The 26026-nt window shown below is 44.4% G+C and overlaps 1 protein-coding gene across 5 annotated transcripts in view; it reads right to left on the bottom strand.

The window, feature by feature from the left end:
- FUBP3 (far upstream element binding protein 3) overlaps positions 1-24800 on the bottom strand; it is a 41175-nt gene extending 16375 nt beyond the window's left edge. For 3 of the 5 annotated variants that reach the window (XM_087753120.1, XM_087753123.1, XM_087753124.1), the window contains exons 1-10: positions 24643-24800; positions 17623-17728; positions 11212-11262; positions 10697-10730; positions 8710-8759; positions 7041-7112; positions 6231-6288; positions 3439-3601; positions 2464-2562; positions 339-443 (exon numbers count right to left, since the gene is read on the bottom strand). In XM_087753120.1, coding sequence (XP_087609246.1) covers positions 339-443; positions 2464-2562; positions 3439-3601; positions 6231-6288; positions 7041-7112; positions 8710-8759; positions 10697-10730; positions 11212-11262; positions 17623-17728; positions 24643-24729 — 825 coding nt within the window. In that variant the 5' untranslated portion in view covers positions 24730-24800. Of the gene's footprint in view, positions 1-338; positions 444-2463; positions 2563-3438; positions 3602-6230; positions 6289-7040; positions 7113-8709; positions 8760-10696; positions 10731-11211; positions 11263-17622; positions 17729-20744; positions 20867-24642 lie in introns of all 5 variants that reach the window. The other 2 variants (XM_087753122.1, XM_087753121.1) reach the window with 2 other exon arrangements.
- Positions 24801-26026: the final 1226 nt, after the last annotated feature.

The following is a 26026-nucleotide window of genomic DNA, read 5'->3' as shown; positions in this document are numbered from 1 at the left end:
GATTTTACAAGGAGATGCTCTTAACTATGAGGACAGGCCACGTTAGGCAGCTCCAGGCTACAGAACCATATTGCTTAAGAAAAACAAACATGTGGCCACAAATTCCTTCCCCGCTAAATGAACTCTGCACTACAAGAATGCAGCTTAAAAAGACAATTAGAAAAGTGCCATCTGGGAGTCCATGAGAACTCCTCTTCTTTGCAGCCAGACTCACTCTTCTGGCAACAGAACACAATGCATTTAAAAATAAGCTTACAGGTTACATGTGCAATTTGATGACTTCCACCCACTACCCAGCCCACAGGGAGGTTAGCAGAGTACTCGTGAAGAAAACATACCTCTATGCTGCCTCCTCCCATTCTAGAACTGAAATCATTGCGTACGCCTCGGAAGTCTGCCTGATCTTTCTCTCGGATGATCTCCAGTACCATTTCCCTCGCTTGCTACATGGGGAAAGAAGTTACAGTTAGCTTAAAATTATTCTGCTTGCCATCTTGGTGTTAGGGCCTCAACAGTGGCTAATGGTCAGGCTTCAGGCAAAGCGATCTCCGTCTGCTTAACAGAAACAGCATTCTGATTCAGAATTTCTTTTACCACAGTCAATGGAGATCTGTTCTCGATGGCATCTTCCATGTCTGACAAAACCTGCCAAGTGTGCAAGGTAGCAGTTTCTTGTGTGCAATTGCTTCCTTCAGTCTTTCAAAAAGGCCCTTCAGCTTTTAAAATAGCTTTGATTTTTTTTGGTTTTGTTTTGTTTTTAAATTAAAGGAAGGGAAGGCCCTTTGCTACTGGATAGAACTGAAACCAATATAGTAAGGTAGAAGCTGTGGTAGCATAGCAGAGACCATGTCCACTAAGAGCTAGAGAGCACGTACCAAGGAGGCAGGTGGGCAGCAATGAGCTTATTGACACTCGGAAAAGTTAAGCCCAAGCCTGCAGCAATCCAGCAAGACATTTTCTGAGACAAACGAATATTCTTCCTACCTACTTGCAGCCCTCAAGCCCATTCACAAGCTTGCATGTAGCCCAGCTAGTAAAAGTGTACCTTGGAAATAAGCCAACAGTAGCCACCATTAAAAAAAAAAGCCTACATGTCAAAACCAAAGCCTTTGTTTCTATATATTACCAGTCAAGCTTTTGACATTATGGTTCTATTTCCAAGTTTGAGGGACACTGGTAAATCTGACTCCTTTCACATTTTTACATATTTTACATTCCCCCGTGGTATTTTTTTATAGAAGGAGACAACTCAAGACATTTCAGAGATGCCCAGACAGAAGTAAGGGCAATGGAGAGATCTCATAGGGATTTGAGAGAGTTAAGAAACACTGTTGCAGCATCCAGAGAATCCCACCAAACCCAAGGATTCATCAAACTTCTTAAGTGCTTTCTAAGTGTGCTCAACTTTTCCAAGCGCCTCAGAGATCTTCCAGCCTATGCAGTCTCCGTGATTGCTTGGCACGATTTATGGCATGGAAGATGTGACAACAGCAAATCTTGCAAGGCAGAAGAAACCACCTGGGAAGTAGCAGCACTTAAAAGTATGATTTGGTTAAAAGTAGCAAGACTGCCATTAAACTCCTTTTTGCATATCTATACCTCAACAATAAGTATAAGAATTTTGAAAAATAACCACATTCAAATCTAAAAGCCCACCTGCAATAAGAGGTTTGAAAAATACAACCCAAACTTACTATCCCTGAGCAACATCAACTGTTGCAGCAATTTATGATTAGGGAGATCCTATGAAACAGAACTATTTTTGTTAGAGCCAGGAATGCTAAGCTAGATTTAAATACTTAGCAAGGTATGAAAAGCACTTGCTGAGAAGCGGAACATGCCACAGCTAAACTTTAGTTCTTTAATTAAGGCATTCCCATCATGCTGCAGTCTTCCAGTCTCCGGCTGATCATGTGTTTTTGCTTTAAACCGCAGGTATGAACACATCTGTAGAACCCTGACACAAGGAGACTGAGGTACCAATATTAAGCAAACCCCTTGGTTTCAGGAGTTGTCATGGTTTTGTTTGTTTGTTTTTTTAATTACCTGCGTCAATTGGCTGTCTGAGATAATGAACCTTCCACAAAACTTTCTCAAATGTGTGGTTAAGTTAGTCACTAAGAACCCATTTGCTCAAGTAACATAGAGCTATGATTTTTGCTTCATGGACTGGAAAGCATTTCAAAGCTACTTTCTCCAAACCCTCCTCCTGAGCTCTTCTCCTACCCATGTCTCATATCTACGTGGAGTAAGATCTCCTAGGTTATGCTGTAAACAAGCCAACACTTGCTAGTCTGGTGTTTTAAACTTGCTCTACTCAAACTTCAGCCTTACAGAACAAAGAAAACTAGCAAGGATCATTACATTTACAGTTGGATTCGACTCCATTAGATGCTCACAAATACGCTAAAGTTTAAATTTGTCCTCAGTTCTCTGGGGCAACTGCTTACTTTTATTACATACCTGTACTTTAAATGCATCTCCAGTAATACGGAGAGGTTTATCTGCTCCAGTAGGCAACGGACCGTCTTGGATCATGATCATTTTCACACCTGTCCGCTCCTGAAGAAAAAGCACAGAGCACTTTGCTAAGCAGAGTCCCTAAAACAAGGGACCATATTTTGGTTACTAAACATTAGGTAGGTCAAATCAGCAGCTTTACAGAACGCTACTTTAGCTCTTCACGGTAATAGTCCTAGAGTGTAAAGGACTGCCAGAAAGTGTGCTACTCCTGAAGTTCTCAAATAGCTGAATCCCTTGCAAAGAGAACCCCTCCACCTCAACAACTCATTTTTCAGCCCTTTCCAAAATCTGTAGCTGTCTGCATATAATAGTTATTAAGTGACCAGCCTTAATACTATTAGATTACAGAGGCCTAAACAGGGCACTCAAAAAAACTACATTTTTGACCTAGGTGCTTTCCTGAAACCCTCTCTTCTTTAAAAAACTTGTACCAGATGGAGGAATAAAGAATGTCTAGGAACACAGATTTATACATAACACAACACTTTTAATTAGAAAGGGGTGGGATGAGAAAAAAAAGGAAGACACGCCAGCATTATCACAGATCAGCAACAAAAGAGAAGCACAGCACTCTACAACAGCATGGCTGGCATTAAAAACTATTGCAGCAGCAGACTAGAGGTAGCCTTTTCTTGGCTACAAGGATCCCCTCCTAAACAGCACGCACCAAATGTTATCTAAAGCACACGAGTTTCTCTCACAGTTCTGGCAAAACTCCACTACGTGCGTAGCTGGGGCCAAACCGATTTCTTTTTTAACACAAGATTGGATTTGAGTCCAGCTCTCCGAAGGCAGAAGAGTAGTCCCTGCTGTAGAAGGTTAGAGCATTTAAGGCTCTCCATTTCAGCACGCTCTTGTTGATCTAGAGAAGCTGCAGTAGGGAAGAGAGCCCTAAAGTAAATGCATCTTGCGCACCTGCAACTGTTTTATTGTTTCACCTCCTTTGCCGATGACTAGACCCACTTTGGATGCCGGGATCAAAATCTCCTGAATCGTACTGTTGCCATCAACATCGTTGTGAAAACCAGGTCCGTTCCGACAGCGATCTACAATCTGCCCCAGTAGCCGTTTTGCTTGTCTTTGGAAAAGAATCGAGGGAAACAACCATTAGACAACATTGTTCCACGTGACCAAGAGACCAGGAACCATCGGAATGGGAAGCGATCGGGGAGAGAAGTAGTGAAAAGATGGAGGAAACCATAGTTAGCACAATGTTTGCTTTTTTTTTTTTTTTTTTTTAAACTCTTTGACATATATTTTCCCCTATCATATTACTTATAAGCAGTTTGATTTTTGAAAGGGGAAGAGAGAAGGAAGAGCAGCAGCATGCTCTGACCTCTTTGGAAGTTAAGGATAATAGTTGAGCTATAGCATTTGGGGTGCTTATTTTGAATGAAGATGCTCTAGGTTCTAAACTTTTTTTAACATATATACAATATCCGGTAAAACTCAAGCTCTGTTCTCCTTCTTGGTCAAGACAAAGACCACACACTGCTCTGATACTAACACAGCACATTGGTTAACCACTCTCTGATCAGTCACAGGCAACTGCCTTGCTCTTCTCTGCTTGCTCTTACCAGCAGCACCAGAACACTGTTCTAACACAGCCTCTGCCCCAAGCAGTAGGTGCTGAAGCTACACCGCGAAGCAAGGCAAGGATACTGCAGCAGCAACCAGTGAAAGACTGGGTTCTTCTACTCCTGGTGAGAAGAGACACACAAAGAAGCATTTGGGAGATTAAAGATCCCTTCTCTAAAATCTTTAGCATGTCAGAGGCAACTGACAGGGCTTCCCTTCATCTTGAAGGCTCCTAGTACCAACACATCACTTGCCTGCCCTTCTCCCACAGCCCTTCTCCCACAACCCTTCTCAAAGCAGGTAGAAGAAAGTCACCAGTTCCCTATTCAGTCTAAAGCAGCGTCTTCCCCTCCTCTCCACTTCATACCAAGCCATATCAGGCACCCTAGGAGGACTGCCTTCTCTCTGTCGATTTGAAGAAACAGTACAAAGTCATCCCTCGCAAGCAGACAGCTATCCCGGGCAGCTCAGGGGGTGGTGACCTGAGGCTGCACATGGATCAGAGCACCGCTTTCTCTTGACTTTCACACAAAACAAGGCAAAAGATGGAATTTCTGGAAGCCCGCTTCCAATATTCTGGAAGAGTCTTAAGAGGTTTTATCCATCTACCTTCCTATTTAGCATAAAGTTCTTTTAGTGACAATACAGAGACTACAACAGTTAATACACAACGTATTTCAGATGAGAAGGGGTCGTTTGGAAATTAACCCTATTAGTTTGCCACTGGATACAGCCAACGGAAACGCTCTTCACAAAACCCTTCACAAAGAAGTCTGACATGTGGATTGGTTTCTTTACTTCATTTTCTTTTTCTACAAGTAGCCTGAAAAAATAGTTCAAACAACCAACTCGACGAGAATTTTAACACAAAACTAAATTAAATTTCGCCTAATTCCATGTCCTCAACACCTTGTTCTGCTTCACAAATTGAGTACTCTCACCTTTCTTTTTTTTATTTATTTGTATTTTCTTTAAAGACAGCCTTGGACATGACTACATTTAACTGCTTATTTCAGAACCATGAAGTCTTAACTATACCTCTCCCCCATTTTCCCCCAACTGCATCTCATCAGGCATCCCAGCTTTTTAATATTTTGCTCTTGTTCTGAAATATCCTTTGCTAAAGGGGGAAAAGCACTTCAATATCAGCAGGAATACATTGCCGGCCCTATAATGTGAGCTTGCCAATTACATTTATTCTGGCTCACTGCTTGCAGTATTATGGTAGAATAAGGAGATTTAAGTACCCTTAGATCTCTTAGGAATGGAAGAATGATGAGTGTCTTCTCTTTAGAGAGACAGTCTTTGCGCCCATGTATTTTCACTATCAAATGCAACTCAAAGATTTCCAGATGGATTTTAAAAAACCCACCTACCCAAAGGCTGGGGAGAGAAAGAGCAGCTCCATATGTTAAGTGTGTTCCTGTAAGCCTGAGGATCCTGGATCCAGTTCCAGCAGGAGGTCCTCAACTGGTTTGTGAGAGTCTCAAACTCAGCTCCTGGGAAGGGGGAGGGAGGAAACACTGTCCCTAAAGTTTCTATAGGTCTAAAGAGTAGAAACCCCCTGCTGGCTGGCCACGTGTCTCTACCATGCAGGGATCAGAATTCAAGACTTTGGTTCAGTCCTTTGCTTCTTGTTGGCAGCGATGCAGAGGCAAGCACACCCATGGGCCTCATGCTGCTCTGCAACACCAACACCTCCAGATTATTCTGGAGTGGCACCAACAGGCTTTGGAGGCCTCATGCAGCCCTTCTTCAGCTGGAAGGATGGTCATCTCAATAGGAGTAGGGAAGCAGAGGGGAGAAGAGAAGTGCCCTTCAACAGCTTAGCTCAGTATCCTGGAAAGCTGCAGTTAGAAAACTGCATCCTAGGTGCCCTAAGAGCGACCTTGCCCTGCGGAGGGGAATTCCACGGAAATTTCTGCAGAGGGTTCAAACTGCAACTGGAAAAAAGCCTTTGAGGTGCACAGTTTAAAGCATCAGACCAAGAGGTTCTATGCTCCAGAGACCCTCAAGTTTCTCTAGGCCAACATTTGCTGGTGTGGCTAACCAAGTAGCACCACTGACAGAGCACAGCATTAGGGAGAAGAGAGAGAAGGAGAAAGGAGAAAAATGAAATCAGAACTCACTCAATGCTCTCTGGCGTCCCGGTGAGTACACAGGGCCTCTCGGGCATCCCACCACTGTCTACAAAGGAAACAAGAAGGAAACCTTTAATACATGGAATTAAAAAAATGGCAGTTGTTTCAGTAACTACCAAACACTAGCGGAAGCACTGTCCCCCCTGCACACAGAGCATGTTCATGAATTCAAAGACATCCAGGGTTAACATATTTTAAATTATTTGCTGGATGTCTGCATTCGTTTAAAGCCTTCTCTGCCAGTTAAAGGGAGGGGTAAGAACTTGATTAGAGTTTGTTGATTACACTCATCAAGAGTTTCCTGTACAGCACTGTAGTACAGTATTCCCCAAAGCAAACAGGCACCAGCACAGAACAAACGGATGGTCTCATTTTTTCCATGCAAGGCGATTTGTACGAAGAGCTGCTGCCACCCTCCTGAAACGTCTTCTGCCAGGAGCTGACCAGACTAATCAGAGACAAACCACAGAGCTGAGCAAAGTGGTACCACCAGGAGAAAACTCAACAGCTGCAATTTCAGGTCTAAGTACAACATGGATTGTCCATTTGCACTGTACCCATCTGTTGGTTAAAGATAGTTCCTTAATTGTTTCATTCCCCAAACCACCTGACAAACTTGTTTTCTATGCTAGTCGGGAGGACAGTCCTACAACAGCTCTCCCATGCACGTTAGCCTAGCATATATATCAGTTGTTAACGGTGGTAATGCGCCATGAGCATGGCAAGATGCCTGATCTAATGGACGCATCATCCTTCAACATTAAAAGCTGTTCACCTGCCATACAAAGAGGTGCTTACCTGGAGCAATTTGAATTTTGCAGCCAGACTCTGCCTGAATCCGTGAGATCTGTTCACCTCCCCTGCCGATTACTGAAACGAGTTCAAAAAGCATCAGAACATACCATTCTTCTGAGTAACTGCAGAGCACCTTCCCCCTTTTACTCCGCTGTAGCTATCTATAAAGGAACAGTTTGACTCCAGGATTGCAGAAGAGGCATCCACAGCATGACCAAATTTAGCATAGTAGAAAAACATTAAGATACTCCCGAAAGTTATTCTATTTGCTTGGAAAAACAAAACAAAAAAGCCTGTCTTGCACTGAAATGGAAATACATGCTATGCAAGAAATAAGGCACTAGCTTGAGTGCTGCTAGAAGAGTATATCTTGTTCAGCCTGAACCAACAAACCAGTTATTTGGGGTACTAAAAAAAGGCAAAGACTTTTCTTCTTTAAAATTCATATTTTACTGTCTCTTTTCAAAGGACATGCTATTTGGCTGGTCTGCACTCAGACAAAACTGCTACGTACTGAAATGCTCTATCAAACCTTAAGTGAAAACAAATACCCATCTCCCTTAACTCTTGGAGTCAGCACATCATTGTTTCACAACGAGATATACTGGGGAGAGACTATGCCAATCACCATTCCTGTCCTTCCCAGACTGCAAAAAAAGAGCAAAACCGTCAAGTCAAACAGGTATGCCTGGCTCAAGATGCTCCCACAGAAGCATCTCTCAGCTGTGGGTTTGCCACCTTCCTGCCTCTGTCTGCCCCTGGACCAGGACTACGTTTAACACACAGATGACGCACCAACAGAGCACGCAGGTTCCCCTCTCACAGAGCTATGGCATCCCTCCGATGTTCCCCCACACGCGTGGTACCAGGGCCGATAAATGAAGGGGTCTGGCAGGAGGAGAGCGAGCGTTTCCTTTGCAGGAATTTGAGTTACAGTTTTAGTGTCTTTCGTTTCAGAACAAAACTTCACGCACTAAGGGGTAATTATCATGGCCTGTTATTTTCCTTTTTACTCTTCATATATCAAATTGGAAAAGCTACACAAAGATGTAGCAGTAGAAGAGTCAATGCAATCACTGTAGTAATACAACAGCAGGAGGTGCCATTGAAGGGAAGAGTAATGATCATCAAGAGGAAGAGAGAAATTAGGACCAAGCTTGAAAGAGAACACTATCAGGAATTCAAATCTAGGAAAAATTCTCATCTGAGCAATTCATGCTAGTTGTGTTTCCCTGCAGCAAAGGTATGAGAGATTTAAAATTCTGTTTAACTTGCCTTAAGTCAACTCTTATTTTAACATTTAAATGTTGTTTTCCTCCCTCAACTCTCACAGTTTTGCATGCTCAAAGGAAGTAAAATGTTTCAGTGAGGGGAAATAAATTCACTTTTGACTTGTTTATGTACTGTGCTAGTGGGAATTTAAAGGAGAGAATCACTAAAACTCTCAGTAACCCATACCACACAGTCGTGTTCTTATTACTGGGACACGAAGCTTTTCCGTGCAGTTTGCACCCAGATTTTAAAGACAGTTCATCTGGTTCCCATGAAGACAACATTAGACAAGGCTTATCAAGGCTAGCAAGCACAAAAACTTGTGAGCATGTCAGAATAACCTGCATTCCTGCACAGAAGACACATCAAGAAATACATCAAAAGCATCCAAGGTACTTACTAAATCCAACCATTTTATCAGGCACTTTGAACTCTTCTGTTATTACAGCCCTAAAAAAAGAAAAAAAAGGAAGATAAAAAAAAATCAAATACTTATTACAAGGAACAATTTGGAAGACAACTATGTCCATGCCATGGAAACCAGGCACAGCATTACGCTTTTGCACACACAAGTAAACACTACATCACAAAATCATTTGTTTTAGAATAGACCTCTCGTGATCACCTAATTTCTCCTACGCTGGATACATTTCCAGTCTACTCTCCATTATCTTCAAGGGAACTGACAGAAAAACCTCTTTTTGTCATTCTTGCTCCAGACAGATTTAACGGACTAATGACAAAGTTTCTTTAATATTTGGTTTAGACCTTAGAAGCCACAGTCTTTGCTTACTACTTTTGGATATGCTCTTGCCAAGAGACACTCACCAAAGCCAATCCTGATATGAATGTCCCCTCCGATATTCACAGATCTTTTTCTTTTGCCTGCTTGTCCTTATCATTCTTTTCCTTGGAATTTATAAAAGCTGTCTTCAATTATCCTTTGAAGACTTATTACCTCGAGACTTCCATATCTATTGCTCTTTGGACTTTTTCAATGTGTCTCTGCCTCAAAACATAGCACCCAAAGCAATTTCCTAAGACCTGACCGTAGTCAAGTAGAAAGGAATTACCTTGGATGGTTTTTTGCTTCGCCATTTCTCTCTCGTAGAAAATACAACACAATGAATATGGAATTTGCAAACTCCATATATTCAGATAGGCATTATATACAATTCGTTCAGCAATCTCAAAAGCAATGAAACACCTGCATAATAAGTTCAATGCAGGTTTTGTGGTGAGGTATATTAAAATCTTCCTATTTTTTGGCTTTAGATCAGCTAGGGAAGGTATGAAATACACATTAGACTTTGCCAGCTAACCTGTAGATAAAGTACTCTCCACTGTCCTGAGGCTCACCAGCAGAGATGCAAAACCAAACGGTGCCATCCATACCCACAACAGAGAGGTTCAGAATTACCGTCTTTTTAACCTGGAATAAACCCAGTCTGTTGCCAAAACGTCCTATCCTGCATCCTTTGTTAACCACCCTGTGCCGGAGGAACAGTTGCAGCTGGACAAAGAAGCTAACCTAGCAGAAAACCAACCACCAAACCCAGAGAGAAACCATTTCAGGCTTTTCAGCCTCTTCAATTCCCTACGCAAACATCACTCCTGCAGAAGAGGGGTGGCAGGTAGCAGCAGAGCAGACAACGCTGCCCACCCTTCTCTCTGCTGCCCTAGCTGGACGTTAGCTTTAACCTAACCATTAAAAATTGAAGGTTTTTACGTATATCGCTTATCCTTTCTGCTGAGGCCCTTAACAAATAGCTGGTTATGAGGGCAATGCACTACTATTAGCTCGAAGGTGAATCCAGCTTTAGAAATGCTCTCCCCTTCCTACTCAAAACAAGACAGTCAATTCCTTAAGAGCAGGATTTGAGGAAAACTGAGAATTTCACTTTTGTTTTAGATGCTAAGGCGTGCTGCACAACAACTCATACTTGCTTCAGTCTCCCCAAACCATCTTTGACAAAGGAGTCATCCCAGGTCATATTACACCAACAAAATTAAAATAAAAACTAAGAACTAAAAAAAAAAAAAATCTACCTGCCCATTTTCTACTTCCAACTCCTGCCAAAATGCCGGAGCTTTTTTTACCTTTTCATTCTCCCTCCCGCCCAGGGCAGGGGAAGGGAGAGGAGAGAGAATTTATTCTGCTCGGTCCTGCAGATTTTCAGGAACCAAATCCAAGTTTCACATCAACTCTTTTTTCTTCATCACAACAAACAGCCTTAAAGGGTTAGCAGAAACGCCAGCCTAGAGAAAACCTAAGCTGACAGTTTCTCCACATTCTCAACCTCTGACTTCCTAACACTACTACAGATGGTGGATCAATAAACAATTAGAATTGATCAATAAATAATAAAACATAACCCACTGCTTACCTTTGATGTACCAGGGCCCCTAACTGGTTACCTACTGTGGCAGAGAGAGAAAAAAGGAAAAAAAAATCAAAGCATTAGCACGGATAAACTAACTTCATCCCTATAGAAAAAGAGTTCTTACCATTTCATCAAAAAAGAAAGAAAAGCAAAACAGTAATTTAGGTTCAGTGGCTGAAATGAATGTGTTATGTGGTACAAAACAGGAGGGGATTTCTTGATCAACACACACCATAACCCAGTGTCCAGCTGAACACAGGATAGGGAATTGATCTGCGTCTCCCCATGCTGAGAGTCATGGGAGAAAATCCTGCCTGCCCAAATCCAAATCCCTGCAACTAACCTCCCCCCTTCCCAAATTAAGCCCAAAGTAGTAAAAAAAAGGAAAAAGGGGGGGAAGAGGGTGGGGAGAAGAGAAATTTCAAGCAGACTGGTATGCACTAAAAAACAAAAATAAAAGCTGAGCAGACTCGGAGATTTAGTCTCGGCAAAAAGCAATAAAGACCGCTTGCACATACTTCTCTCTGTCTCTCTTATCTGTGCTCCATGGAGCCCACTTACACGGAGACCTGTTAAAGGAATAGGTCTGTTAAGTAACCTTGTGGCACCCAAACAGCTTTTTTTTTTTTTTTTTTTAATAAACCACCACGTTTTACTGAATACACACATTCCAGGCATATCTGCGATGTTAGCTGGTGGTCCATTTATGATTAGCAGTTATCTCCCCAGCTGACAACCCCCAAACAGATTTCTCCCCCCACAGATTAGATCCTTCTTCCAAATGTTAATGGGGAAAATATCATTAGACCAACTCATGCAAAGTGGGAACACATGCCCTGCTGGGCTTCCTACTGGACTTTGCCTGCAGCAAACCAGCTAAAAACCAGACCATTTGGTCCTAACAACCAGTTGAAAGATTATATTGCATGCCTGGAGGGCACAAGTAGCGAAACAAATGAAACCGGCCAACATGTGAGCTGCGATAATAAAGACGCTGTTTCAAACTACCTTGCAGCAACCTGCACATTCTTTGACCTGAAATAAATTGGCAATCAGCTGGCAGGGTGAGAAAGCGGATGCATCCCACACTCTCCAAATCCGGCAGAAAAATGCATAAAGTTTGCAGCCAAACATTTTACTCAAATAAAATAGACAAAGAGAGTCAATACTGTATTTCTGCTGTGTGTCAATACCTTCATAATAATTCAGGACCAAAATATCGACAGCATATATATTCTATTACTCTCCCCACACTCAGTGATAAGACAACTGCTGCGTTATTGACTCCGTTAGATTTGTCTTTGCATATTCTCACCCTGAATATAAAAAGCTCTAATTTGATAACTATCAATACCGCAGTTGAAAAAGGTGGGTGATGTAACGGGGAATATTTGCTCTAGCTGATAAGCTACTACCGCAGAGCTGAGCAAATACGACCAAATTCAGAATCTCGCCATCTTGCCCCAAACTGTGCTCCGAGTATTTTTACTACGCGCGATAGGTCTGGCGGCTATTGCTGTAGTACGGGAGAATCGCCCTTGCCAAGGACCAGGCCACTCATTATCCCAAGACGCCAGAAAGAGTGCTCTTAACACTCCAAGGCTGTATTTAAATATCCACTTCGCATTTCAATTCACCGTAACAGCTCTCTTAGCAGTCTGTTCCACTGCAGCCGCTGCCCACAAATTATGAGACAGATACACATCCTATAATCAACTCCTGAAGTTCACGCAAGGAACGGAAGAGCCTTCATTTTGTAACACAATCCTACACTTGAAAAAGACAACTTCTTAGGGGAAAACTGTACCAGCGCAAGTTAAATCAGTCAGGGAAATAATGCTTTAGATATACATAACAATGTCTCCAACCCATTCCAAGTACTATACAAACATAGTAAGCCATTCACCACCCCAGACTGGTATCAGCCTTACTGTATATTTATTGTATAAATTGGTTAAAAAAATTAAGCTGCAATAACTTATGTGTGAGATCATTCCTTCCACATTTCACAAATAACCTCTCCATGAGCTGAGACAGAAGGCAGATGGAGAGAACTGGGAGTGATTTCCTTGAAGTCAGTTATGATTTCTCTCCGTTTTGGGGGAAAAAAAGAAACGGCACAGCTCCCGGTTCCAACAACCTACAGGTCCATTCCTTCTCCAACATGCCCATTTTGCTCTGAAAGACAGGGACTAATAGAGAGGCAGGGCTGGGGCAGACGGTGCTCGCTGCAGGACTGAAAGCTGATGTTCTGTTCCACCATCTCCCTCTTCACGCCAGGGAGGGGGCTGAACTCTTGACAAGCCACGTACATATTTCCCCCTTTTACATCTATTGAGTACAATTTAACTGTAACTGCAGTCATTTTACTGCAAATAAGGAAAAATACTGAATAAAATCAGCACAATTTCCTATTAATGGCACCTGCTGGTTGATAACTCTTCACTCTGCTTTAGGCTTCACCTTAACTGAATTCTACCTAACAGACACTCAAAACAAATGTGAATTTTTTTTCCACCCCATAAAACAGAGCAGTTCCTCCCACTAAATTAATGTGCATGATGGGAATATACAATCTCGTCACAAATATCTTCATGGCTAGAATAAAATCAGAGCGACGCATCTCTTGGAGAGCAGCGGAACAGGGTTGCATTTCATACTTTTGAACCAAAATGGGATCATCATAAATCTTAGAAAACTACGAGGAAGACATTAGTTACCCTAATTCTTCATCATTAAATATTGCTAAGCTTTTCTTTAATTAAATGGTCAAAACCTAATAATTTTCATGTCTGCCTTCACTGCAAATCTTTATAGGCTTTTTTGTCCTTCCTTAAACTGCCTTATTTAAAAAATGGTGATCTGTAAAGTTGAAGTTTGAAGAACATTGGGATTTTGTGTATTACACTAAAATACACAAATTATTACACTAAATTGCACTTTTTGCCGAGAGATTGGGACTTTTGCCCTGGTCCTCCTGCTGCTACAGATGTGTCAAGGAGCATCACTACTAACTTTCATCATCAGTAAGACAGGGATAAGATTTCCTTCTGCCTATTGCTATTTTCATTGAAAACATGTTGGAGCAAAAGAATAAAGTATTCTGTACAACAGGATCATGCTGTGTTTCAGCCCCTTGGCTCTACTACAATCAAGTTTTATTACACCAAAACAGGCTGTCTTCATATTTGGATGCACCACAGAAGCTTGGGGAAGGCAGGGGATGGAGAGAGGGGGGTGTGAGGCTTCTCCAAGGTCTCCCATCTTTCTTTCCACAGACTCAAAGGATGCCCCAGCCTTCAGCTGCAACACTGCTGCTTAACCCTACATATATCACTGGAAGCTTCTTCAAAGCGGTCCAAAACAGGGCAAACAAAGGCTAACGTTTTGGTGATCAGTCTCTTTCCAGCAGACTAGATCCCTGCTTCCTTTGAATAAGGAGGCTGTTTCTTTAAGGATTATTTAGCATTAAATAAACTTATTAAATTGTGCTGGTAATTAGAGGGACCCAATAATTACAATGGAGGCCAGGAGCACCCGTTAGCCATGCAGGAGGGCTGGGATCTATCCTCAGCAGTGAGCCATAAGCAAGATGCCACCAGGTCTCTGCAGCTCAGAGGTAACCTTATCTCCAGCGCTCACCTTCGCTGAGGAACATTAACTGCTGCAAGTGGCCACATAAATGCCAACTATGACTTACTGTGAGCAGTACAAATAAACCTGATCTCCTCTCTGCACTATAACTATTTGTAGGATTACTTTAAAGTTGTTTCCAGAAAGGGGAAATAAAGAAGCCGGGGAAAAGAGAAATAATCAGTCTCAAGCTCCATCTAATACGAATAGGCCAGGTCACCAGGGCGAATCCTAGCAGCTCCTCATTTCAGATGAAGGTTATGTTAAGGGAAGTGCAAAAGCCACTCACACGTTCTGGTTTCCAATAGTATGACAAATCTATTTTTCCTGGAAATGCTCTAAAAGCAGCTGAATTTGTTTTGACCAGCACGCCGTCACCCTGTCTTAAGAGCACTTCCTAAGCTGACATCAATCAGCCACGCCAGCATCTGTTTACAGAAACGGACAGGCAGATTAGATTTTCCTGAAAGACAGACAGTTTTCTTGTCACCTTAAATACTTCCCCTGAACCCAATTTTTTCAGGAGTATTAGGGACAGAAGTAATTTTCTAACAGCCACATGGGGATATGGAAGCAGTGAGAACTGCACCCAGCCGTGAACATGCAGTATACAGAAGTAAACAATCAAACGATTTACCACCAGATTTGTTTCCAAGCTATCCAGAGCAGCAGAATGCATCCAAACCCCCGCACTATAAAGTTTCTAGAGCATGCGTAACAATATAAATAATCGCTTCTTGACAACAACATCTCCAAACCGTTGTCTACGGACAAGCAGAAAAATGGAGAAAAGTGTGGGCACGCAATCCCAACATCCCGGGTTCGCAGCTAACAGAGGACTAAAAGATCATCCAAATGGGAAGTGCTTTCCTAATTTAAGTGTCCTATTAAAAACAACTGCCATCTTCCAGATGCCTAAAGCCAAAGCTGCATTAGACTTTTAACGCCATGGCAGCAAGAGCAGGTAGCCCAAGACTGACTAAGGTGTGGCTCATACCACAAACAAATACAGAGCAAGAAGCACTCGCTACTTCAGGAGTGCCTTGGCCAGGCTGCAGTTCTGGGGATGCAGTTAAAGAGCAGCGCAGGAGGATTATGTGGTTAGGTGGGGAACTCATCACACGGTTGTATTTCAGTACAGGATTTACTAATGCCATTAGAAATAAAACCCAAGATAACCAAAGCTGAAAGAAGCGATACAACCCTTGCTCCTACCCTGAGAATTCTGTTTTCTTCATGAAATTCCAGCTCTTTAAAATATTACTTCCATCATTTCTCTTCTCCTCTAAGATCTCACAGATCAAATTTTTGGGAAGGGAGTTGAACAAAGTTATAACATCTACAGATGTATATGAAGAACCCAAGGGCAAATACAGCGCTCGGAGCTACTTTTAAAAGTTACAAACACGACCCAGTGCTGAACAAGCACCCAGGGTGAGCAAACACCCGTAGGTCTTTGCATCAGCAGAACAACTGCCAGTGCAACACTCAGAGTACAGCCACTCTGGAGGCTCTCCCAGGAGCGATACCTGCTCCGTGGAGTTACCTACCACAGCGCAAGAAACCAGCAGTAACGTACATTTATAGCCCAGGCTCCAACTGCATCGACACGGTTTGTGTCAACACAAACAAGGCTCAGCAAGTAACAGGGCTCACCAGTAAAAGTTTAAGTACAAAGTCTAACTTGCGCTGTCATTAAGCGCTATGACCATTTCACGTGTTAAAAGTTCATAGAAACCCATGCCGTCAAGAGGTCAGATTTCTCGGTTCAGTCTGATGGATCAATGAAAGAAATAGATAGGACTACTGTTATGAATGACCCGTTCCTAGAAGGCTCCTTTTGTTCTTTTTCACATGCAGCCACTTATCTAAGCCATTCAGACACAGCTCAAAGTTGCTCAGCATTCTTCAATGCTGAACAGCCTGCTTGACAGCCGAGCACCTTCCCATACAGAAACCAACACATACCAGTAATACCAGGCCTCTGGCTTCTCACAGACACGGTGATGCTCCAGCCTGAGATAGAAGGCGCAGGGGCTCACCCAGATAAACCCATTCTTTCCTAAAACACCAAACCAAAGGAGCAGCAACCTCTTGCTCAAACACAGCCAACACCAGAGAACAAAGTGGGTTGTGGCACGTGTTCAGAAACCAGTAATGTTAGCAAGCCAGAGGCTCCACATGAAAGAAACTTCTCCCCGTGCTCCAGCACGTTTTTTCAGCACGAGAAGTGGACATGCAGTATTTTCAGCCTTTGCCCCACACAGCTTTGTATCAGACAGAAAAAATTATTTCCAAACGAAGTGCTAGGCAGCAGCTTTGCTTATCTCCTCACTACTCCTGAACATATGGGGGGGGGAGAGAATCACCTTGCAGGGCTACTTGTGTCAGTAATAATACTAAAGGAAATAGGAAGACAGCCACATTTTTTTTTTTTTATAACCAACCACAGGAAAAGGTGAGCTCTTTGCATCCATACAGCAGCAGCTAATAAGTTTAAACACTTCTTGTAACAGTGCACATCATTAGATTTGTAAAAAAGAAAACACCTGTTCTAACATTCTTGTTGTTCCCACCAAAGATAAGAAACTAATAACTTATTTTAAAATTGTCACACTTCATACAGTATTAACTCATTACAGCTCCCAGATATGGTCCACCCAGTAAATTATTCTTTGGCTGTGGCCAACATTAAATGCTTCAGAGATCTAAGAATCCTCAAAGAATAATTATGAAAAAAGCTAAGCCTAATACGGGAAGTTTCCTTCCAACTTGCATCAACACCCCTTCTCCTTAAAATTCATGTACAAAGCGATCAGAACTCTTGACAGTGACTCAATTACTGTGCTGTGGCCATTGCTACACTGGGAAAGGAGCACACGTAACACTGTCCCTATACACTGTATGCTCTCAGAAATTAAGGTCATCAGGGACAAACAGCTTTACTACATATATCTGGTACCCTATACCAGGACCCTATACCAGGCTCCAGCACAGTTCCAATAAGCACATCCTCCTCCCTCCCTCCCCCCAACTACCACAGAACAAGATTTAAATTAGAGTTCTTTTGCTAATACCCAAAGTTCATTAACTAAGAAAGAATTGCTTCACATTAATAATACTAATGCCTAGGAGCCCTGTGCTATCTAGATAAGACTAAACAGCACAGGGAATGCTGTATAAAATTTCTATACACTGAAAGATGCATTGATTTCTGTCCTTAAAGCAGACAACTGCCTCCATAGATGCATTTCAGGAGCTGCATCCACAAGATTGACTAATCGTAACCAGCTTACCTCCGTCATCCAGGGGCCGTTTCTGCACTCCATAACCGTAGACTGATGGGTCCACAAGTGTTGTGGAATTATTCAAGTGAGGAATATCTCCAATTTTAGCAGCAATCTATAAAAATAGAGGATAAAAGCATGATTAGCATACCTGAAGTTTCAACCACCACAGCTAAACATGCTTTCGTCCAATAAGGCATTTACCCCAGCCCAATCTTCTCTCAGCTATTTTCTATATAGGTGGCTTTATAAGAGTTCCAAGACAGAAGTGCTTCATTTGTAAAGGAAACAATTTTCTGCTTGCTATTGATATTTGTTTAATTAAGATCGCATTCACCCAGTTCCTCTTCCTGATCATAAGCAGGTATTTACTCCCTGGAACATTATATTCAGGTTTGTTCACTCAATGGACAGCTGACAAGCTGTATCTTGCAAGGAGGAGAGTTAAACAAGCTCACTAGCTTTGTCCTGGAGAAGCTGCCTCCACCATAGCTGTGTAGGAGGACACACGCTTCCTCCTGCTGCCGTGCATATCCTGATACATAGCAATGCATACTTGCACATCAGTGGGGGGAGTGGAGGGAGAAGAATGTGAAAATACACAGCACAAGGACAGGTTTGGGAACTCCTTGTCAAAGAGACTGGATCACCCTGTGTTTACTGTACGAAGAATAAGCCAGTGGGCAAACTATTAGCCCAGAATTAGTTTCCATTTCCTGCAGCCGTCAATACAGCACAAACACGACTAATGCTGCCTGTGCCTCTGCTTCCATCCCTTACAGAGGGATAACAGCCATTCCCTGCTGAGCCAGGATGCAAGGAGGATATTTACAGGAAAGAGGAGACAGTCAGGTATCACAGTAAGGGGACTAAAGTAAGCAAATAAACCAGGTGAGAGAGAGATCTAACCACCACTTAATAAAAGTGAAAAGTTAAGCTCGTCTCTAATGACATTTGGGAGACATCTATACAGATGGATGCTGACAGAAGGGAGCTGTCTCACCTGCTCTCCAAGCTAACTGATGCAAGCCCACTCTAGAACCATACAGGTGCGTTACTTCAGTGCTGCACCCCAGTTAATACCCCCTTCAGGGCCAGGCAAACTGCAGGCTCACGGCACCCCTTGCCTACATAAAGTACTTTGCTATAATAAGCAAGCGCAGAACAAAGCGGTTACAGAACAAATATAAAGCACGGCGTATTCTACAGCGTTTGCTTCCTTTTCCAGCAAAAAGAAAATCATTGAATAGGATCTTTACTAGGAGTCTGATCTCACTCTATTATAACTGGGATTTCACCAGAGAATAAGCAACAGGAACAGATGAAAGAGCATTTTACACAGATACGTTTTAAATGAAGAGAAGGGCAAATGACAAATATAACTAAAGGTGTTTCTAAAATTTGAGTTTTACTGCAAAAGAAAGACATCTACAGTAACTCTGGTTGTTGACACTATCGGCTGCTGCAGTGGAATAAACAATTGCCCAAGATTCAGAACCACAGGGTACTGAAAAAAAAAAAGCTATTTGACATAATCTTGAAAGATTGAGGGCACTGCTTTTAGAAAAAGAATAGAAAACATTCTCTTCAATGCCTTGCATGAAAAGTGCTCCAAGTTTTGACCATTTTCTTATCATAGCCCATTCCCTCCCGTCCTCTTTTAGAAAGTCAACAACTTTGTTGTGTCAAAAATCCCAGGAGCTAGAGAACAAAGTCTTCCTGCAGGACCAGCACAGCGATCGTGTAGCAAAGCTTGGCTGACAAGCACCTTGCCTATCAACACATCCAAAAACTAATAAGCCCATAGAAATCTGATTCTGAAAGCATTAACACCGACTACCCCTTGTCCACTCCACACTAGAGAGTGCCAGGTAACGCCTTGCTTTTTGACTGAAAGCTGTACTGCATCCACGGTTCCTGCCCTTTGCCCCCATGCCTTCCCCTTATGTTTGGGATGCAGAGGATTTTAACAAAGGTACAAAGAGCACAAATGTTTCCTGACTACTTCAATGCTGAAAAATAAATTTAAAAATACATTTTATAACGATTACAAGCTTTCACATAATAACTTACAAACGTATGCCAAAAGGAACAGTGTCAGGTATAACATACCCTGGCATGTTTTGGAACATTTGATTTTAACATGCCCTTTATGAACTCTCTTTCTGTTAGTGGTTATTTACTCGAAAAAATCTGTAAGTTGTGGAAGCTGCTAGCTGACAGGCTGAAGCTGAAATCACACACAACACGCACAAGGGAAAGAAAAAAAATTGTCTGTGGATAGCAGAAGCTGGCCTACAAAAGGAAGCTAGCACAAAGCACAAGAAGAGATCACCAGCACTAAGGCTGACTGCTCCCAGAGCAGGAGAGCTTTGCAAACCCCTACTCGTGCTTAGCACACAATTATCGCCCGGGCACAGAACCCTCCAAGTAAAGGACAAAAATAAGAGAGTCAAATCAATTTTTACATTATCAGCTTTTGGGATGTTTTTCTCTTTTTTTTTTTCTGCTTTATTTAAACTTGCACCCTTATCTCTAAAGCCTCCCAGCTGCCACTGGATTACAGGCAGACAACACGCCACCTTGCTACAACAGGAAAAAATACCCTGCAAAATTAACTTGTGCTTTTTAAGTAGATGTAGCAGTTAAAATACATTTTAACTTCTTATGTTCAACTTAAAATGGGAACCTCAGTTTTTACTATAGGTTCAGCAGGGAGATAAGCACAAAAGTTAGAAAACAGCAAAAGTAAGCAGACCTAGCCCTTATCTGACTAAATGACCTTGAGTAATGTACTGCTAGCCACTGCTTTTGTCCTGCTGTATGTCAGTCTTCATTTTTTTCCTTTTTCTTTTTTCCTAAACCCAATACATCCATTTCATTAAGCTCTGAAATACACTGGAAAAAAGTATCACTACCACAGAACTGTTTCTGCACCTGACTTCCCCAAAATAAAGCTCTCCAACAAACACTATAAAGGACACAGTACAAACCTGAGCTACAGATTGCACTGGTTAAGCCAAGAAAAACAAACAAAATAACCCACAAAGTTGTGTGAGGAATACATGTTTCCTATACCTTGCACTTCTGTCCTTCTATACCTTTAACACTCTTTAAAAATGGTGTAATACCAAAACGCTTTTAAATATGAAGCTTCTTTGCTGGGCACAGCAGGACTCAAACACCAGCATCTGCAGAATTCAGCTTTCAAGAGAAAGGGCCTAGCTTCTGGGAAGAATCTCTCCTTGCTGTCCTGCAAAAGAACAGCAACCGATAAAATCACCAATTCTAGGTATTAGCAGGATATGAAACAATAAGGCGCTGTCACCTGGCCCTTCAGACAATTCTAGTATTTCTGCTACTCTTCCCATTTGTCGAGCAGAATACTCGAGTTTGCATGACAGACGTTTCTCCAGAGCTCTGTAGGAAGTAGCGAAACTGTCCACAACCATTTAAGTTTCATGTCACAGGTGGTTTTCCTAAATAATAGAGTAATTGCAAAGCCCTAAATCTATTTGAGGATGATCTGAAAAAGTACTCTGCAAGGCGATAAAGAAAAGTAAGTCTTAAGACCCCTCCGTCTCCGCAGAAATTAGAAGTTAGAGCCTGATAGTAGAAAGGGATTTTAAACACACAGCCTGTTGACACTCAGTCAGTCTCAGGATATTCATCCACTTTCAAGGTACCCAAGATGGCATGCTACAGGCTTACCAAGCCACAGCCTTTCCTCTTCATAACATTCCCAGAAATTCAGATTCAGGCAGTACATATGGCAGCTTACAAGAACAGCACATATATGAAGAAGGAACCAGTAAGTGCTGCAAACACATGTACTGAAAATGAGACTGCCAAGAGGAGAGGGTAAAAAACAAGCAAGACGCTGTTTTGTCAGTAAGAACAAGACTCGGGGACAGCCTGATAGAAATCCATTTTTGTCCAAAGCACAGGCAGTTCTGCTTATTTTCTGATCTCATTACTCAAAAGGGGAGCAAACATCCTCTTTTTTCCCCCCACCCCAAAATGCCACAGAAGAAAAGCCACCCGGCTGAGGAGCAGCCGGACAGATGGACGGATCGGTCACTACCTATGATCCATAAACTAATCCACTCACTTGAGCCGTGGTGCAGAAGATGCAAGACAGACCATCTCAAAGCCCCAGCATTCACTTGAAAAAGTAATTTTTGATACATCTCAAATATTTAAGACTCTACAAAAAATCCAAACAAGCCCAGCACAAACATCAAAAGCAACATACAAGTTATTTCTTTCAAAGGTATTCCAGATTTCTTACTCTTATATGTCATCTCACACCCCAGTGAATTTGAGGAATGCAGTTACTGTGATTGATCAGGAGTCTTCCCTGTCCTGAATTATTTAGTTATTAATAGCTAAGCATTGTATTCCACAGCCTGATTTGAGTGTTATGGCTTTCATGAGAACCGAATTTAGTAAACTTGATTACTAGTCTTAAGTGTAAGATTAAACTTTGGAAGAGTTCAAATGTCAAGCCAAGGATGCCATACCAACCCACAAAGCAAGAGCCACGACTGAAGTTTTTTCCTCTGCTTCCTCATCCTCTTAAGCAAAAGTAATACTCAGAAAAGGCTATGGCATTGGCCATAGAAACAGTACAAAAGCTGATATCTACATACCAGATCAGTATAGTTCAGGCAAAAACATTAAACACACTTGGCGAAAGCTCTGCCACCACCTCCAGAGAAGTGTTAGGTGCAGCTGCCTTTACATCCCACCCGATTCTCAGCCAGGACGTTCCATCACAGACTGCTTGAGGGAAATATTCGTCCACTGAGACCATCTTAATTCACATTTGGTAACAAGTCACCAGTGACAATTTAGTTCTGTTGAACTGTGCAGAAGACTACCTACTCCCTTACAAAGCCTCTATGGAACTAGATTAAATCAAGTACTTTTGCAGGGGGGGAAGTATTTTAGCACTTGCCAACAATTCTTTTCATCCCACTAATGGGAGAAAAAAAAAAAAAAAATCACATTCAACAGGAGCACATAAGTCTGCACGAAAATGTAGGCCACTGCACTCCCATGAATACGTGCAGAGCACGCATTTCACTTGTTTCAAGTTTTCACTTGTTTCCAGCGTGAAAAGATAGCAGGAAGGTTGCTACGCTGCAGCGCCTGACCTGAAGTTGGCAGCTTGGAAGACTTTGAAATCTTCCAGTTCAGACTAACTCAAGCTGTAGGCTTACAGAAACTCAACACAATCTTTCAAGCATAGTGAACTTAAGAACAGCAAAATCTGAGTAAGTGAGCAGAGCCAGGCTACAGAATTATTTAATATTCTCTCTCTTTCATGTGTGGGTTCGGGGGCCTCACAGATTCACCCTACAAACATGATGACAGCAACCACACAGCACCACCTCAGTGAATTTTCAGTTAGTGCTATGTTTTAGCCTAAGACCGTCTGAGGCACCCCACCTTCACATTTAACCTGCTACTGATCAGATGAGCGGTACGTACTGTGGCACTTTCAACATGCTCACAAAACAATTTCAATATGCTCACAAAACAATTTCAACAAGCTGCAACTTACCACCAAATAATTGTTTTCTTCTACATAAACAGGTTATTCAAAGATCATTCAACTGCTAGCAGACGATAATATTACCAGATATTCAACGAGATGTTTTTGCAATGAGGCACCTTCGGTAACAGACGATCAGGTCAAGACAAACACAGCTGCAATACCTCTCAATTTAACTGCATCACGGTGATAACCCTGGGCTAACAGCAAAGCTTTCAGACATCGCATACCATCAAGACCACAGTGCCTTGTTCGCCACTGAAAAAAGCGACGCGTGGCCTCATCCAGGAGGCAGCTAACACGCAACTTGCCTACTGCAATACTTATGCTGAGAAAGAAATCAACAACCGAAGAGCAGACTAGCTCGTGATCTCCTCTGGGAAGGTGCAGGGTGTTCATCTAGACCAGCGAGCGCCTCTGTACAGGTCACTGAAGACCGCACAAAATGCGGCCTGGCTGCCATACTGATTCACGAGTGAGCTGCGAGCGACGGTAAACCACTTAAGTTCCATTAGAGCGATCGCCTGAAAGGTCTTAGGTCCAGCTTAGTTTCTTCGGAAGTTTCTCAGTGAAATGAGAAAAGCGAGTCTGGGCAACAGGAGATTTCTCCCACCTGGTCTGTAACATTGGAAAGAATAAAGTCAGGGTCTTTAAGCGCCAGTTGGGCTGCGGTCCCGGTATTTAGCTGTATTACACCTTGTTAAGGTGCAGTTACTAAACATGAGTAAAGTGCGAGCTGTTCAGAGATGGAATAAACACCTGCGACAGACGTGGAAGAGGTGCAATGAACGGTCACAAAGTCTGCACTGTTAGCAGCAGCTTCTTGATTCTGGAGCCACTTTCCACAACCTGAGAAGCACAGAAATATTTGGAATATGCTGTACTGAAGACAAGGGTGTTGAATTCGGCAGGTCTGGGCACTTTCACTGAAAGTTTCCATTTTAGCGCCGGGTAAGCTCAGAGATTCCTTTGGGAGCACTTCACTCCCCCCTCTCTCTCCCTGCCAGGAGGGAATGCAAAGCTCCCCCTCTGCCGGGGTTTCCACTGATTAGCCTAACACACAATTAAGGCCTCGTTTAAAAAACGAATTAACATTAGCTCACACCCACCCACTGCAAAGTGCAAGACGACAGTTTCGCAGACGAGAGCTCCCGCAGGCTGCAGCCCGCCTCCTTCCCCGCAGAGCAGCCTTTCGGCCGTATCACAAGCCTCGGCCGCGACTCGCCCCGAAGGGGGCTGTCAGAGAGCCCCGCCGCCGCCCCGGCCTGCCCCTCGCCCCGGCGCCACCGCCCCCCGCAGGGGACAGCCCCGGGGCTGCTGCGAGGGGCCGCCGGCTCCGGCCTGCCGGGAGAGGGGCAGCGGGGCCGCGGCCCAGCCCCTCACGGCGGCTCCGCGCCTCGCCTCAGCCCCGCGGCCTAGCGTCGCCCCGCGGCCTCCTCCCGCCCCCAGCCCGCCCAGCAGGCGCCTACCTGCCGGACCCGGTGCAGAGCGTCGACGAACCCCTCGGGCTTGATCCCCACGGGCGCTGCGCTCTGCCCCTGCGCCAGCTCCGCCATGACACGCGCCCCGCGCCCGCCCGCCGCCGCCGCGCCGTCCCGCCGCTCCGCCCGGGGACCCGCACCCGGAAAGGGAAAGAGCCCCCCGCTTCCGCCGGAAGTGGGACGGGGGGGCGGGGGCGCCGCGGCGGGGCGGGACCGGGGCGGGTGGGGGGGGGGCTCGCGCCGCGCGTCACGGGCGCTCACGTGCCGATGGGGGGGCTCGGGGCGGGGCGAGCCCCGGCACCGCCCCACTGGGGGGGACCTCCCCCCCCCCCCCCCCGCCACCGGGAGCCTGCGGGCGGGGGGCGCTGCCCGGGGACCCCCCGGCCCCTGCCCGCCCCTGCCCCTGCCCGCCCGGCCCTGCCTGTGCTGCCCCATCCCTGCCTGCCCCTGCCATCCCATCCATGCCTGCGCCAGTCCTGCCAGACTGCCCCCTGCCAGCCCCTGCCATACCATCCCTGCTTGGGCCAGCCCCTGCCAGGCTGGGTCATTCCGTCCCTGCCTGCCCCTGCCATCCCATCCCTGCCTGTGCTATCCTGTCCTTGCCTGGGCCAACCCCTGCCAGACTGTGCCCTGCCAGCCCTTGCCATAATGTCCCTGCCTAAGCCAACCCCTGCCAGGCTGGGTCATCCCATCTCCTGCCTGCCCCTGCCAGCCCGTTCCTACCTGGGCCACCCTGCCAGCCCCTGCCACCCCATCCCTGCCTGTACTGGCCCTGCCAGACTGTGCCCTGCCAGCCTCTGCCATCCCATCCCTGCCTGTGCCACCCTATCCCTGCCTGCGCCACCCTATCCCTGCCTGTGCCACCCTATCCCTGCCTGCCCCTGCCATCCCGTCCCTGCCTGTGCCATCCCCTGCTAGGCCATGCCATCCCCTCCATCCCCACTGCGGTGGTGGCCGCAGAGGCACCCCACCAGCAACCACCATTTAACATCCTCTGTGGAAACACGTCACCCCACAGCGCCCGTTGCCTGCCTGTTTTCCTGCCTGTATTTGAGGACCATGTTTCTGACCACGCTGCCGTGGGCCAGACACTGCCACGGTGGCGGTGACACATTGTGCAAAGCTCCAGGACACGGGGTGCCGGTGTGCTCCGGGGAGCTCTGCCCTGCTCTGCCGAGACCTGGAGCTCCGGGAGGTGCCCGGGCTCCCCCCGTCCTCTGGGCCGGAGCCCCCAGGTCTGATTCCTCCCTCAGCCGCAGCCCTCCCGCCACAGCAGAGGAGCAGAAGGCTCTGGGATGATGCAAGGACCAAGGGGTAATGCAAAGAACATGCAAAGTAATGCATGTTCTTGGTAATCACCAAGGGGTAATGT

The sequence above is a fragment of the Nipponia nippon genome, unplaced genomic scaffold (assembly GCF_047370975.1).
Source record: "Nipponia nippon isolate SJK-2023a ecotype South Korea unplaced genomic scaffold, ASM4737097v1 scaffold_16, whole genome shotgun sequence".
In the NCBI taxonomy this organism is placed as follows: domain Eukaryota; kingdom Metazoa; phylum Chordata; class Aves; order Pelecaniformes; family Threskiornithidae; genus Nipponia; species Nipponia nippon.
The sequence above is the reverse complement of the archived record's forward strand: the minus strand, read 5'-3'. Positions and strand labels throughout refer to the sequence as shown.